This window comes from Camelus dromedarius, chromosome 22 (genome assembly GCF_036321535.1).
Source record: "Camelus dromedarius isolate mCamDro1 chromosome 22, mCamDro1.pat, whole genome shotgun sequence".
Classification (NCBI taxonomy): domain Eukaryota; kingdom Metazoa; phylum Chordata; class Mammalia; order Artiodactyla; family Camelidae; genus Camelus; species Camelus dromedarius.
The window spans coordinates 12,379,539-12,395,377 of NC_087457.1; the positions used below are offsets into that span (position 1 = coordinate 12,379,539).

Below are 15,839 nucleotides of genomic sequence, written 5' to 3' on the forward strand. Positions count from 1 at the left end.
ACACCCAACCCCCAGCCAAGCTGACACTGAGCTGACACTCGGGGAGGCACAAATCTAGAGGTTAACAAAAAAAACCCCAGAATGCTGAATTTGATCCCAGCACCGGCTAAAGTATTTTTCTGGGAAAACTCCGCTTTCTGGCATTGGACCAGGCAGCAGGCGAAGATGCTTTGCTCAGAGAAGCCTGACCAGGGGGCAGCTGCGGGTTTTGCAAAACCCACCCAGGCCTGCCTCTTCCATCCGCGAAGGGCAAAGGGCAGGTCCATCCTTGCTAAGGGAAGCTGCTTCCAAAGCTGGGAATTTCAAAAACCCTCATCGGAGCTGTATTTATAAATCACTCTCCAACAGGAGCGTTTGCAGTTTCATTAATATTGAGGTTCTCGGCTCCCCTCTCTCTGAATTCTCTTTCTCCGAATCTTGTGAGGAGCTCAGAGCAAGCGGGGAAGAAAGAAGGGCCAGCCGGGCACACGTTCTTACCACAAACTGCCTGCTTTCAAAGGCCCTTCCCCGCGCCCCCCAGGTCCTTCCCTCCCTCCCTAAGGCGCTCAGATGTGGCCCTGCACCTTTCGCCTTTGCTCCTGCTGCCCCTGCCGCCGCCTCCACCTCCAACCAGCAGAGACGGCTGCTCAAGGACCCCCAGGGCCTGCTGCAGCCACTCAGACCAGGGTCTCAACACCCCCGAGGGTGGGAGAAGGTGGCCGAGGAAGCAGAGGTCCCCAAGAGGCCCAAAGTGACGGGGCGGGGGAGAGCAGGCCTTCCAGAACCTCGTTGCTGGCTGGGCGCCACCTGGCTCTCCTCGCTGGACAAAGAGTTCCTCATTCTGGCAAGGCTCTACCTCCCCAGCTTTTTTTTTTCTTTTTTATCATGGCTGCATCACAGGTCAGCACTGGTGCCTGCTCCAGGGAGGGGCTGCTGAAAAAAGCTGAATTCAGCAGCTCCGGGTGGGGCTCCATCAACCAGCTCCAGCCCCCACCCAGGTCTCAGCACCTCGAGGGGCTGCTCTCGCCCTGTCTGCGCAAACTAGACAAGGGCATGGCCTGTCGGCAGGCCCGCCAGACCCTCCAGCAGTTATCTGGCTGTGGAATGGCTTCCTGGCACATCTGAGTACCTCCTGGGGCAGCCTGAACCTTCCCTCCACAGAGATCCCGTCCAGTGATGGATAAAATCCCAGTGCGGCCCCAACTCTTCCTGAGCTACGCTAGCTGAACCACACCCTTTGGGAGAATCGTTTACATTCACCAGGCTTTCTGTTGTGGTGTTTGTGTTCCTTTTTATCCCAAATACAAAAAAGACCACATCCTGCTCCTCCCCCCACCCCCTCCCTCCTTGGCGGGAGCCAGTAGCGTCACTGACAGAGGGGTCCAGCCGCCCTCCGAGAACCTGCTGACCACAGTCCCCCCCACCCCGCCGCCCCAGCCAGCAGCAGGGGTTCCAGGCAACCATGACTGCCCCGCAACCTCCCCAGTGCCAACGCCAGAGGAGGTGACACTTCCTCTAGTTCAGATACTAAACCTACTTACAGACCACGAATTCCCAGAGCTCCAGGCCAACATTACCTTCGAGATGTAGGTCAGCTGCAAAGATCCGACGGCTCCTGCCCCAACTGCCAGGTTCTGAAAGACATGTGTTTGTTTTTCGTGTTAAGAAGGATGCTGTGCAAAGGCCACAGAATCAGCACTAGGAGAGAGAAGACCTGTGTTGCCACTGACTGGCTCTGCAACCTTGAGCAAGGCACGTTCCTATTTAGCTCACCTTCCTCGTCTGTAAAACACTGATCACGGTTTTGGGTACAAGGACATCAATATTTCCCTTGGCCTCATTTGTCACAGAGAGGTATTCTAGCACAGGGGTTAAAAGTGTGGGCGCCACCACTGGACTGTGAATAAATTCCTTAACCAATAAGCCTCAGTTTTTTCCCTTCTGTAAAAACAGGCATGACAAGTGTCTGCCTACCAGGCAGGTAGTTAAGGATGAGTTAATACATTTAAGACCCCTCAGCGGGGGAGGGTATAGCTTAAATGGTAGAGTACATGCTTAGCACGCACGAGGTCCTGGGTTCAATCCCCAGTACCTCCTCTAAAAATAAATGAATGAATAAATCTAATTACCTGCCCCCTCAAAAACAAACAAACAAACAAAATTTTTAAAGACCCCTCAGAATCGTCCCTGGTATGTACACGAGTCTCAGCAAGGGTTAGCCATTAAGATTTTTTTTTCAGTCCTGACTGCTCTGATCTCTTTGCTGGCTTGGTCCTGTTTTATGCCACTCCAAATCCTTTTCTCAATAAACAGGGTACAGATTCACACAGTACAGAAAAACAAAAAGGAAAAATACAGCTGTGCAGTCTATTTCACAGGACTGTTACGAGTATTCCAAATGGAATGATGTCCAAACACTATAAAACACTAAGTAAATGCACTATTAACACAGCCAGAAACTCACAGGCACCTTGTCTGGCAATATTTTGCCGTGACACAACCTCTTTGGCTTTCTAATGTCTCCACTGTCAGAAGTGAGGTGGTGAAGACAGGAGGATGGTATCAAACCAAGGAAGTGGCCAGGATGAGAAATCACAGCCGTGGAGTTTCTCACTGACACCTTGGAAAATTCACTCCCCCAAGGACCAGCTCCTGGTAACCTCTTAAACTTGCCATAAGCCTCAAAGAATAACCTTGAAGCCCCCACTACCTGGGGTCACCTCAAAGCAATGAACAAGAGACAAATCTGGGGTAATGGGGATTTAGTAAGTATCCTAAAGGGTTACCAGCGAACTGACCTGTCCCTCCAGGGGACTGCCCTAAGAAGCACCTTAGATGGTGGAGAAGAGCCCTTCTGGGCCCAGCCACCTAAACTCACATGCATCAGCAAAGGAGAGGGTGAAGTTTCCTAGTCACAAGAAAAGGGACGGGGATAAACCAGGACAAAAGGATTCTGATAGCCCTAGAAATTTAGGGAGAGAGAGATCTATGAAGGACACCTCCCCCCTTAGGCCATAAACCTAAAAGTTTTGACAAGTAGCTGAATTAGCATTTCCAGTAAAGATTATTGGATTGACCTATTTTTTTCCACTACATAGTGGCTGCATTCGTTTTCAGAAAACCTCTACTGGGGAAAGAGAGAGAGGGCTTGTACCCCTAAATCAGAGTCCAGAAAGGAGCCACAGCACCCCAAAAGGCCAGTGAGCGGCTGACACGGCCCCGGAGGAGCCTGTGAACCACCACAGGCAGACAGCTCTGCTCAGAGGGATGCTGTCCATGGCCGGCCTGCATCGCCCACAGGAACACACGGAGCAGGGGCACCTGGTCCGCCCCTAGCCTCCTGTTTCACACTTGAGGAAAGTGACTCGTGCGTAAGGGGTTTTGCCCAAGGCCACACAATTGAGCCTGAACTGGAGCTCAGGTCTCCTGACTCCCACCTGATGCCCCAGAAGCAGCGCAGTGTCATTTTAAACGCCTGAGCTGCTGGAATTCCAGCTGTGACATTACCGCCCGGGGACTGCAGGCGAGTTTCTTAACCTATAAAGGGGGGCTCCTCAGCCCTGCCTCATAGGCTCGTTGTGAGGGTTACGTAAGACGAACCAGCACGAGCCCCCGCGCAGGGCCGGACCCCTCCCGGACCCACAACACTAATTACACACTGCGGACGCCAAGTCTCGGGGCCGCTCTTACGCAACTCACTCTGCTCACCCCGAGCCACAGCCCAGAGGTCCCCAGAGCCCCGTCTCCAGTTATGAGCGATGAAGTGGGATCTGAGGAGCCGTTCGGTCCCTAACCCTCACGCAGTGCCAGAGGTGAGCGGATCCCACTTCGACCCCTGCATCCCCTCCGCCCTCCAGAGGACCGCTCCACCCTCAGCCCCTGCCACCCGGGCTCTCCCACTTCGGAAACAAAGACACAGCCGTTCACCAAGCCCTGCCACCTGGGGGTGTCCCCACTCCCTTCCCCACAGCCTGCCCACTGCCCGCCTGCTCCTAGGCCCACATGCATGACACATGTCTGAAAAGGCGGTTTCCCCCCACCTTCCTCCCCACCTGGGGGGAAATGAGTGACAGGAGGAAACAGCCAAGGTTTGAGCCAGAGTGATGGCTCAGTGTCCACGGTGACTGCTGGACCCAGGAGATGACCGGTGACAGCTGGCTGCCAGGGCAACAGCCCCAGGAAGACACTCCCCGGTTCAGGAAGAGCGTGCCGACTACCTGTGCTGAGGGTCTCAGCAGCCAGATGTCATCGGCACCTGGGGAGGGCCCGGCGTCAGAGCCCACACCAGCCGCCCCTCCCAACCCTGGCCCCAGCCTGGCTCTTCCAGGGAAAGGACCAGAGGCCCTGCCTTCACGAGGCCTTGGCCATGACTGCCGCCTGCCCTGATCGCCCTCTCTCTGAATTCGTGTGTACATCACCCCTCTCCAGCTTCGCTGCACATCAGCCTCTTCTGGTGAGCTTGTTTTAAAAAGGCCCAGACTCAAGCCTCACCCAAAACACATGGAATCAGACTCAAGTGGAATGTGGTCAGAACATGCCCATTTTTAAATGCTCCTCCGTGGTCTCGAATAGGCCCAAGTTTGAGAACCACCGGTCTCCAGGAGAAAATATCACCCTGGAGTCTGCACTGGACTATGTCCTACTGTGAGTTTGTCTCTTCTTCCTCAGTTTTAAGCACACTGAGGACATGAGTAGAATCTTATTCCTCTACCCGGCAGACTCCTCGATTTTTAAATGAAAACACTGCTTACGTGGTGGTGAAGTTTCCAAACCAGCCCATGAGAGCCGGCTACACTCAGATGGTACTGAAGACCAGGACAGCTTCTCGCCACCACGGGCAAACGTTTTTTTCCAGAAGTCATGTTCATGTTTGAGCTTGGGTGTCACCTCAGTCTGCAGTTCCCTTGTCCCGGGTGCAGAAGGCATGACAGACTGAGTCCCATCAGGGAGGGAGTTGAGGACCAGACTAGGGAGAAGGCCAGGGAGCATCTGAGCAGGTGGGGAGCATCTGAGCAGGTGGGGAGCATCTGAGCAGGTGGGAAGCGGAGACAGAGGCTGTGGGGGAGGCTCCTCGTGTGAATCACCTGGGAGGATTTTTATACAAACTAATGCCCAAGCTTCATCCCAAGTGACAAGGGGTAGGACCCAGGCACCTGTATATTTTTAAAGGTCGCAAGTGAATCCACTGGGCCGCCAGGTCTGAGACTCACTGCTGCAGACACTGGCAACAGCTGGTGAGACAAAGGGCCACACCCAGCTGCGGCCCAGTGTGGCACCAGCACTCAGGGAAGAGGAGCAGGGCAGTCGTGGGTGGCAGATGGGGGAGAGGAGAGCCCAGCCTACACTGGGTGTCTCTCCCCCAGGGGCAGCCTGTACAATTCTGGGGCTTCTAAACTTTCTGGAACAGTGTAGGGGGCAGGGCACGTTCCTGTGAAATGACAGATGGTTTTAGGAAGACGCTGCCAACCCCTGCTTTCTGTTCAAGGGTTCTTCTGCCACCCAGGGCCTCAGAGGAGCTCCCACTCCCCCTGAGCAGGGACCCCAGGGGTGATTCTGTCCCATCACCAAGGAAGGAGCCGAGGACCCCCAGAGACGTGACACACTTCCTAGGGGAAGCCTTTTTTCTAGAAGCAACACGATTTCCTGGTGAAAGAGAAACAATTCCCCACCTGCAAGCAAGAACCACAAAAACACAGAAATGACCAGAAGATCCGTCCACAGAGCCTAAGTTCACGGAACATCGGCACTAGAAGGTTCTGTGGATGCCTGGTCATTCACCACGGGGCCTCTCGGCCTCACTCTCCAGGGGCCGACAGACAGACCTCACAACTCCAGCATCCACCTGGGAGGCTGCACGGAGGGAGGAAACTGACACACACACCAGGGCTGCTGCTGCGGCCCCCCGTCGCTTAATCCTAACCCGGCTTCACGGACATGAAGTCTTCCACAAACGCGGGTGAAGCGAAGCAGGTGAAGCAAGCTGCCCAAGGTCACGGAGGTACAGGCTAGTCAGGCCAGGATTCGAACCCAACCCTTCCCGATTCTCACATCGCAGGCACTTCCTCTCTACACCAGGCCTCCTCCCATGAGACAGTCCTTTAACTCCACCAGGACCTGCTCATTATCTGAGAGCTCATTACCAATGAAAGGTAAAGACGAGAGCAGGGCCAGCTGGGTGACACCAAGAGGCCCCACAGAGCTGCCCGAACTGGGCAGGGCAGGAGCTAGTCAAACTGGCTCGTGGGTGCCAAACTCCAAAAGATTCAGGGAGCGAAGCGGGAGAAGGGGGATGCTGGGGCCTCTTACCTTCTCCCACGTCCCTCCCAGGCGCCTGGCCGGCAGCAAGGCGCACCGCCGGCAGCCAAGACCAGCCGGCTGGTGACCCAGGGTAGGGGGAGGAGTGGGTGGGTCCAGCCACCACGGCTGCCCCCGAGGTGAACCCACAACTCAAACCACCACCAGCCAAGGCCAGACACAGACTCTCGGAAAAGAAAGGCTTGCTCAGCAGAGCAGTGTGATGGGAACGGAGGAAGGGGAGAGCCTGACTCCCTCTGCCCACTGCCCAGCCTTCGCCCCGGCATGAGAGACCAACCCAAAGGAAAGCAAGCAAGCTACTCCCAGGCCCTGGACGGCCGCACCGCGGCTTCACCTGCTGCTCCGATCCCAGCACACCTCCACCAGCTGGGGCTCCACTTGCTGATCCAACTCGAGGACAGACCCGAGGCTCCTCTCCCCATCCTCCAGGTCAAAATAGCATTTAATCTTTCCCTTCAAGAAAAGTCAATCCTATCCTATACACAGAATAGATAAACAACAAGGTCCACAGGGAATCATATTCGATATCTTTTTTTTTGTATATGTATTTTTTTATTGAAGTGTAGTCAGTTTACAATGTTGTGTCAATTTCTGGTGTACATCACAATGCTTCAGTCATACATGAACATACATATATTCATTTTCACATTCTTTTTCACCATGAGTTACTACTATATTAAATACAGTTCCTTGAGCTATACAGTAAGACCTTGTTTATCTAGTTTATGTATATTAGTTTCTGCAAATTTTGAACTCCCATTTTGTCCCTCCCCACCGGCTTCCCCTCAGTATCTCGTAATACCTACAATGGAAAAGAGTATGAAAAAGATTATCTATATACATATGTGTAACTGAATCACTTTGTGGGACACCAGAAACTAATGCAACATTGCAAATCAACTATACTTCCATTTAAAAACAGCCAAACCCATGACATAAACGGCTGTGCTGGTGCGATGCTTTCATCCTCGGATCTGAGAGTGTCTCTCGCTGACACACCAGCACCTGTTCAGCCAGGATGGACTTCATGACGTGTCAGCCTCTTGGTCCCATTCCCCAGCTCCTTGCTTCCCTCTTTCAGTCCTAGTGATAATGACCTAAAGACACCGGGCTAAGCTGTAGAGAATCTCCCGGACATGTTCAAGTTCTACGACTCCAACTGTTGGCCATGGAAACGGTTCCAAAACATTAAACTCATAAGCCAACTCCTCACCCCTTTCATCAACGCAGCCTCCAACACATTTGCCTCAAACTCAGTCATCACTTCCCCTCCACCCTCCAAAGGGTTCCCTTCCCAACATCCCAGGTCTATCGGCCGCCCCGTGTTCTCCCCGAGTCAACCGGGTACCATGCCTCTGACGGATGTAACTCACCCTTCCGTCAGTCACCAGGCGGGCCACTGGCTGCCTTCAGACGGCCTTTAGATCTGTCCCTTCCTCGCTGCTCCCACCACACCGCCACCGCAAACACCTCCGGAAACTCTAGGATGAATTCCTTGCCATCATCTCCAATCTCAGGCTCCCCGGCTTCCCCGCCCATCCTGATGTCACTGCCAGAACAAGCTTCCTGAACAAATGGCGTCTCTGTAGCACTTTAGTTTATCAAAGTGCTTCCCTACACATCACTTTACTTATTCTTCATGGCAACAAGGTCTGAGGTAAAGATGATGGAGGCTCAGAAAAGGGGCTGTTTTCCTAATTAACATGTTCATCCAGGTGCCTCGTGCTCAGCTGATGTAACTAACAAAAGGGATTCTGAAGCAAAATCTGATATGCAGCCCTTCTCCCAAACACACAATTGCCTGCTCTGCCTTAGAGACATTATCTTTTTAAAATTTATTTTCCTTTTTTTAAAAATAAGCTCTATTCAGAGTTCTATTTCTGGAGGGGTGGGGCAGTTAGGTTTATTTACTTATTAATTTAATGGAGGGACAGGGGATTGAACCCAGGACTTTGTGCTCTACCACTGAGCTATATCCTTCTCCCAGACACATTATTTTAATAATAAAATGGCATTTTTTTGCATGTAGATATTTAACCATGTAAAAATAGACATATACAATAGGCAGACAAAACAAATGCTGAAGGTTACAATTGAAAGCAAAACCTAACAACAAATTTCAAGAAAACTTGGAACAGTCTTCACCACAGTCCTGCATCAGTAAAACTTCTGCTCATCTTCACAGCTTCCATCTCTAGTTGCTTGGACTTTCATACTGAGCAATGCTAACTATTAACATGGTTGTCCCAAAGTGCTTCTTAGTTTTCACTTCTTTTTAATTTAGACAAAGCACATCCTGTTATAGGACAAGAATAATTGTTCAGGACAAGAATTGTCCTAAAAAAAATAAGATGACTGTAGAAAGCACAGAAAACAAAACTGCACTTATTTTAACTCTCAGAAAGTCCACATAATATTTTGAGTCTAAAATAATTAATTTAATAGTAACTGACCCTAAGCAGAATTTGCATTTTGGTGAAAACACAAATCTGTTGCTTAAAATCTTTGGGGATTTTTTTCCAAAAGGAATTCTGCATTCTTACTCTAACCTAGTATGGACCAAAGCAGGCCAGCAATTCCAATTAACCCTTGAAGTCATGTGTCTACATGGACAGTTAATATACCAATTACACAAAATCATGAATTAAAAACACTTTGCAGGGAGGATTATAGCTCAGTGGTAGAGTGCATGCTTAGCATGCGCGAGGTCCTGGGTTCAACCCCCAGTGCCTCCATTAAAAAATAAATAAATAAACCTAATTACCTCCCCCCACAATGAAATAAAAAAAAATAAATTTAAAAAATAAAAATAAAATAATAAATTAAAAAAAATTCTTTGCGCAAACAATTGCTGAAGATCTGAAAGTTATCATGATGCTTACACCTGTAGAGAGTATCTCTGGAGAGACACACAAGAATCTGGAAATGGCGAGGAGGTGTGGCTCAGTGGTAGAGTGTGTGCCTAGCACGCACGAGGTCCTGGGTTCAATCCCCAGTACCTCCATTTAAAAAGAAAAATCTAATTATTCCCCCCCCAAAAAGAAGAGACAAGTAAACAATAATAAATAAATAAAAATTTTTTAAATATATATAACTATGTGAATTATATCTCAATAAAGCTGTTTAAAAAAAAAGAACTTGGAAATATTGGTTGCCACTGGCTGGGGGGACATGTGGCTGAGGGACGGGGTGGGGAGAAATGTGTCACTAAATCAGTTTTCCCACATTTTGAATTTTATATCATGTGTATGTGCTGGCCATTTTTTAACGAAAGTTATATTCCTGGTTCTTGGCATTTTGACAGGTTGAAGCATACGACACAGAAGCTTTTTAAATATTGTTGAATTTCAGCCAAATGTTGCTCAAAGAAACTTCTGATACAGAAAACGCAATTTAAAAAAAAATAGCAATTTTCACCTAGCCTTTAAGGCAAAAGTATTATCCATTATACGTTGTATGTGAATGTAATTTCTTCCTGGTCCTCTGTATTCTTTCCACTAAAATCCAGCCAAAGATCCATCTCTTTGTCAACACAGTTAAAGCTCTTTGCCCCTTTCAATGGAAAGAATCATTTCCAGCTTATTGAAGAAAAAAAAAAAGCCAAAAGCAAAGGGCTTTTACTGTGGCCCCAGAGTTACCAGAGAAAAGCAATCATTTTGGAGATTATGAGAATCCATAATTCACATCATGGCCTTTGGAAAGTGAAAGCATCTGAGTATTTTTTTGGCAAAAGAGAGAAAACATAGATTATGTAGTAAATCTGAGAAGAGCACAATCTCGTGCGACATTGTTGCCATGCTTCTGTTCACCCTTTGCTCCTGGCTGTATGATGAAGTCTCGTGATACTTAACCAAGCGGGCATCACAAGGGTGGAACACGAGCATTGCCGTACAACTGAAACACAGTAACCCTGAGGGTCACAGCGATACAGTAAAGCAGCCTAATGAAGGACTGTCACCTCCTCCGTCACGACAGGGACCAACATGAAACTGAAAGGCACATGCTGGTCCTAGCACATCACAGTCACGTCTTACGGGAAACCCAGCCATTCTCTGTTTCTCTTCAGGAATTGTGTGCTCAGTACTGTCAGCAGATTGATTTTTAAATGCATTAACCAAATCGGTGGCCGAATCGATAACACTGAAATTTTCCATTGACAGGGTCCCTTTTAGCCAGTGGGTTTCAGCCTGTATCTGTTTGGTGCCACCACTCTCTGGACGAAAAAAGCCTTGATTTCACACTTGAGCACAGCAATCTAAATCTAACAGGCAGTCAAAGCTGTATGTGGTCCACGGTGACTCCCGACACGCACCCACCATCGTCCTGCAAGCAGACGTGGTCGCTGGCCTCCCATCTCTGCCGTTTCGGCCCACAGTGTGGCACGCGGAAGCCCGCCTCCTTAGGGCACCTCTTCGGCCTGACTCACGGCGAGTCCCAGAGAATCAGGCTGAGCCTACCCTTGACAGACTTCTGCCTGAGCTCACACCCTTGTCCGGCTTCCCAATCCTCTTAACAGTCTCCAGGAAAATATCTCCTTAATAAAGAACTTGCCACGATCCTTGTCTCGGTGCCTGAGGCTGGGTCTTGGGGTCTCCTTCTGGGGAGCCCGACCCTGGACATCCTGGAAGCAGGTGAGCTCACGTCCCTCCCTGGTGCTGTCTCTGACCGCTAATGGCGCTGTTTCCTGCCCTGGGACGCCCTCCTCTTCCCCTTGGGCTCTGCTCAGGACAGGGTGCATAACAATCAAATGAGCCAGCGTTAAGTGAAAACACTTCAAACCTGTAAAATGTGCTACCATTATGAACTCCTTGGAGGAATAATGACTCACGGCTCACCCATCCTTGCAGACCTGGATCTAAGCCATCCCTCCACGAAGGCCTGGCCCGTAGCTCTCTATGACACATTTTTATCTAGTCCTCCATCTCCCTACCTACAAGACCAAGACTTGGACGTATTCACAGTTGTCACTTCAGCATTCTGGGGTATACTGTGCAAGGATGTGTTAAATAGTGTTGTCCAGGATCTCAGCCTTTCAGGAAACAAAGGACTAAAAGCCAGGTTACGGATGACGTAGAGTGACTACAGTGATGACCTGCCTAACCTACAAAACAACGCAGTGGCGGAGAGAGGACTTGATCCTTGATCTCCTGGGCACTTTTCACCTGAGATTCCCCCTCCAGGCCCCACCTCTTCCCTAGATGGGCAGCAGCAGGGGAAACTGCAACCCCTCTGCCCCCAGCGAACTGCTGGCCGCTGGGCCGTTCCATCCAACCAGACCTACCTTGGTGTAAAGGTATAAAGGCCGTATGTGTAGCATTTTCTCTCAGCCAGCAAGTCCAGAGGACAAACACCAAAGGCTTCTAGAGAGTTGGTCTCCAGATTTTTCCCACTTCACATCTTAAAGCACAAATCCAGCCCCCAACGCTCAGACTCTCCTCTTCCCAAATCTCTGAAGGAGAGCCAGGTCTCAGCCCCGCACCCCTCCCTGCCCCCACACAGCCATGACCACGACCTTGCTGAGCGCCAGGGCCCGACCATCGTTGGGAGCCTCATCCCACCACGCGCCCAGGGCAGAGGGGAGGGGAGAGCCGACAGCACTCAGCTCGAGAGAAAAAGATCTGAGATCCCCAGTCAGGAGGAGAGCAACGTTTTCCCAACCAGTGACTCCGGCACAGCAGTGAAGCCTCGGGGCCTGTCCTCTCGCCTGACCGCCACAGAGCGCTAAGCCAGCACCACCCACCCCCCAGTCCTGGCTGTGTCCTTGCTGAAGCCAATTCCAACGTGAGAGTCAAATTTCTCATCTGTCACACCCGGGGCAGCCCCCAAAGTCACCTCCAACCCAGGATTCTATGACTCCCTGAGCAGGAGACCAAAGGAGTCCAAGCTTGGTCACATTCTCTGCTGGGGAGGGGCCCCCGGCTGGAGGAGCAGGCGTGGCCGCAGGGCCACAGCCCTGGCGAGACGTAAGAGGAAGCAAGCCCTGCCTGAGAGCCTGATCCAGCCTGGCCGGCCTCGGCTGGACTTCTGCAAGTGTTACATTCCTGAGTCTGGAAAAAGACAAGACCCCCCGGTCCCCAGGGGCAGGAGAGATGAGCTTCTGTCTCCTCCAGCCAAGATCTGGGCTGGTTTCCTGTGCAGGCGTGTCTGCTTCTGTGCGTGGGTGTGGGTGTGGTTGTGGGTGTGGGTGTAGGTGTGCATTGCAGGATTTTTTCCTACTCACTGACCCGCAGGTTGGTGCTGCCCGTGAGAAAGGAAGCCCTCGATCGATGCTCAGCCTCTGTGCATCCTCCCAGGCAGTGACGGCGGCTGGCCACCCCACCCTCCCAGCCCCCCCACCCCCTACCCCCCCACCTCTCACCTGGGGGTTGTCCATGTACCAGAGGAGGCAGTTGGCCTGCGTATCCAGGATAAAGTACCTCCGCAGAAACTTGCCACTGCTCTCATTCTCCTCGATGTCCAGAAACCCACAGATGCGGTTCTGCCGATCCACATAAGGCATTCCTGGGCTCTGCTCACATCACCCTGCGTGGCAGGAGGGAGGGAGGGGCCGTGAGAAGTGGGGGCGGGCACCTCGCTCTGGCCTGACTCACCTCGGGGAGGGAGGGAGGCTGGCGCCCCTCTCATCCGCCCCCTTCCCCAGGGCCCCAAATGTCCCACCCTAACCAGTCCCTGGAAACGTCTACCAACTCCCCTCCACATCATCAAAATCCACAAACACAAGATCCTAGACCTGGGGTCCGGGGCCTGGGTTCAAATCCCAGTTCTGGCCGCTGGCTGACTGTGTGACCACGAACTGTTTCATCTTTCCTCGCCTCAGCTTCCGCATCTGGACAATGGGGATGATACTAGGACCCACACCGTTTGAGATTTTGATGAGAATTAAGTGCCGAACAGACAGGAAGCCCTCAGAAACACGAAGAATTATTATGACTCTTCAGAAAAGCCTTGTAAAGTAGGTCATAACCCAATTTTATACATAAAGGAACAATCTCAGACAGGGTCTAAGCTCCAGTGCAAATACCTGGATAAACTCCGATTTCAGGAGTAAAGAGCAGGCAGGCCTCCAGGGCACCAAGGACTCAAATCCGAGGGGTTCCTGGGGCAGGACCACCCCTCAGCCCCCACATCACACCCCTCACTTCCCTACGTCCCAGAAGCCACTTGTAACTGAAAGGATGAGGGAACAGAAGAAGAGCCCAGCCCTGAACACGTTCCCTGACTCCAAAACAGGGTCTGGTGATTTGAGAAAAGCCGCGCCCTCAAGCCAGCCTCCCTCTCCTCCTGGTTTCCTTCCGTCTGTCTGATGAGCCAGAGGAAGAGGCAGGAGCGCTGTTCAATCCCCCAAGAGGACGGGCGCCTTCTTGGGACAGGCAGGGACACCCCACCTGGCTGCACAATATACTGCAGAAGTGGGGCACGGTCCCCAAGGATTAGAAAACCCCATGTGACATTCAGACCTTCAAGGACAGACACCACCCAGCCCCAGCCCTGCTCGGCTCCAACAAAGCAAGCTTCACTGACCCAAGCCCACCGTGGCCCTTAGTCTATGACTAAGCGTGGCGGTGAGACGGCTGGCGGAGGGCCAGGCCCTGCATCACGATACTGGGTCAGCACATGGGCTACCGAGATGTGCGCTCGCAGGCTTCCGGGCCAGGAGGGGCAAGTCCCACAAGCAGGGACCCACGTTCCCAGGAAATCAGGCTTATTTCTAAGGGTGGTGATGGCGGTGTGGTCTGCTCTCTCCTGCCCCTACAAGGGGCCCTGCGATGCTGAGAGGCTGCCCCAAGAAAAAAGTACCCCCCTACACACACACACACACACACACACACACACACACACAAGGATATCAGGAAACAGTGAGCCCCTAGATTCCAGGTGAGGTCAGGCAGAACCCCAAAGGGGCAAATGACTCCATCAGGAGGGAGATGGGTCAGGGGATCTCACCATGACTCACTGGGTAATGATGGGGCACAAAAGAGCAAAAGCAGGCAGGGAAACAGGACACAGATGAAACGGCGCAGCTAGAGAGGAAGGAGAAGGAGCAGAAGTAAAAGAGGAGGTAAGAAACAGTGGAAGGAGGAGGATGGAAAAGGTGGCCGAGGGGAGGGGAACAGCCGTGCATGCGGCACATCACATGGTCAGAGGTACCCACTCCAGTTGCCCTGCTTCTCAGTGCCTCCCCAGACGAAGCTTCCAGCCCAGCTCCAGTTTCACGAGGGGCAACTGTGAATTCAGAAAAGGGAGAGAGATGGGCTCAAGCCAAAGAACAATCGCCATGGGAGGGACCATGGAAGGGACTTCAAGTCTGGAAGACACTGGGTCAAAGATGGGGAGGGAGAGGCCCGGTGCTGGTGGGAGGGGAAGCAGATCCCTGAGAAAGGATGCGGCTTCCCCCAGGGGATCAGGGGAGATCAGGAGTCCCAGGCAGAAAGGCTGGGTCAGCCTCGCCGCCATAAGCGGGCACCCATCCCCCAGGAAAACTCAGCAAATTCCCCTGATGCCAGCCCAGCCACAAACACAGACGCTCCAGGGCAGTCACGGCTGTCGCCGCTCCTGGGACATCTCTAAGAGGAGGCATATAAACTGCAGTGGACTGCCTTCCAGTGCTCCCGCTGCAGCCCGAGGGATTCACTCATCAGTGCCAGCCTCGTTCTCAAATCAGAGGCTACAGAAGGCCCTCTTTCCACCATCTGCCAACAATCTACTCTTGTTGAGGGGGCTTCCCACTGGCACGGACCCGTGGGTGGGAGAGGCACCTCAGGGACCAAAAGGAACAATAATAAAAAGAAGAATTCTGCTTACACATCTCCTGACAGTGGTGCCAGCCCCAGGGGAAAAAAAAAAGCTGCTCAGATGTCCTGAGAAGCAGCTGAGTCACAGAGCTCAGTGGCACGTGGGAGGTGGGGCGAGGGTGGGCGGCAGAGAACCAAGCATCACATGGAAGCGTGCTGATAACTGGCCGACCCACGCAGAGACAGCGGACCCAGAGATGGTACACAATGCCCAAATCCGAGGTCCTGAGCCCGGTCCTCCCAGCCCCATCTGTTACATCCCTTGTCACAGCAGCTGAGATGTGGTACAGAGAGCCTGCGTTCCCCCCAGGCTCCAGTCCCTTCTCCCTGCCTCTTCAACCTGCCACCATCATCTTCCAAGTCCCACTGGCTCCTCCTCTGTTCCCCAGAGAGGCTCCTCTAATACAGTTACTCTGCCCCCACCCCTAGGCCAGCCCCAACAACCTGGCAGTGCGGGGAGAAAGGTATGTAAAGGGGAGGGGGACATACACAGACTCACTCCTTGGAAATGTCCTTTCCAACTCTCACGACACTCCTCAGTTACATAGTTTCAGCCCATCTTCTAAACTTGAAAATCATTTATCTTAAATTTCATTTGAACCGAGTTCCCCGGCGTAAAAATACTGGGTGGAAGGTGACACCGGGGGATGGGTCCCAGGACTTGCTCCGCGTCCTAACACTGTCACCCAGACAACGACTCTTGTCACACTTCCTGGGACAACATGCAAAGTATTCTCGCTGGGTCAGAGCGCC

General features: G+C 52.1%; 1 protein-coding gene and 1 non-coding gene across 7 annotated transcripts in view; one reads left to right on the forward strand and one right to left on the reverse strand.

The window, feature by feature from the left end:
• The window catches only part of PLEKHA2 (pleckstrin homology domain containing A2), a 51,062-nt gene that overhangs the window by 27,253 nt on the left and 7,970 nt on the right, over positions 1–15,839 (reverse strand). For 4 of the 6 annotated variants that reach the window (XM_064477438.1, XM_064477441.1, XM_064477436.1 and 1 more), the window contains 2 exons: positions 12,653–12,816; positions 1,557–1,613 (listed from right to left, as the gene is read on the reverse strand). In XM_064477438.1, the coding sequence (XP_064333508.1) occupies positions 1,557–1,613; positions 12,653–12,793 (198 nt within the window). In that variant the 5' untranslated portion in view covers positions 12,794–12,816. Of the gene's footprint in view, positions 1–1,556; positions 1,614–12,652; positions 12,817–13,024; positions 13,199–14,446; positions 14,518–15,839 lie in introns of those variants that run through there. The other 2 variants (XM_064477437.1, XM_064477439.1) reach the window with 2 other exon arrangements.
• TRNAA-AGC (transfer RNA alanine (anticodon AGC)) lies at positions 9,227–9,298 on the forward strand. Its single transcript has one exon. It is a non-coding gene; the product is annotated as a tRNA-Ala (tRNA).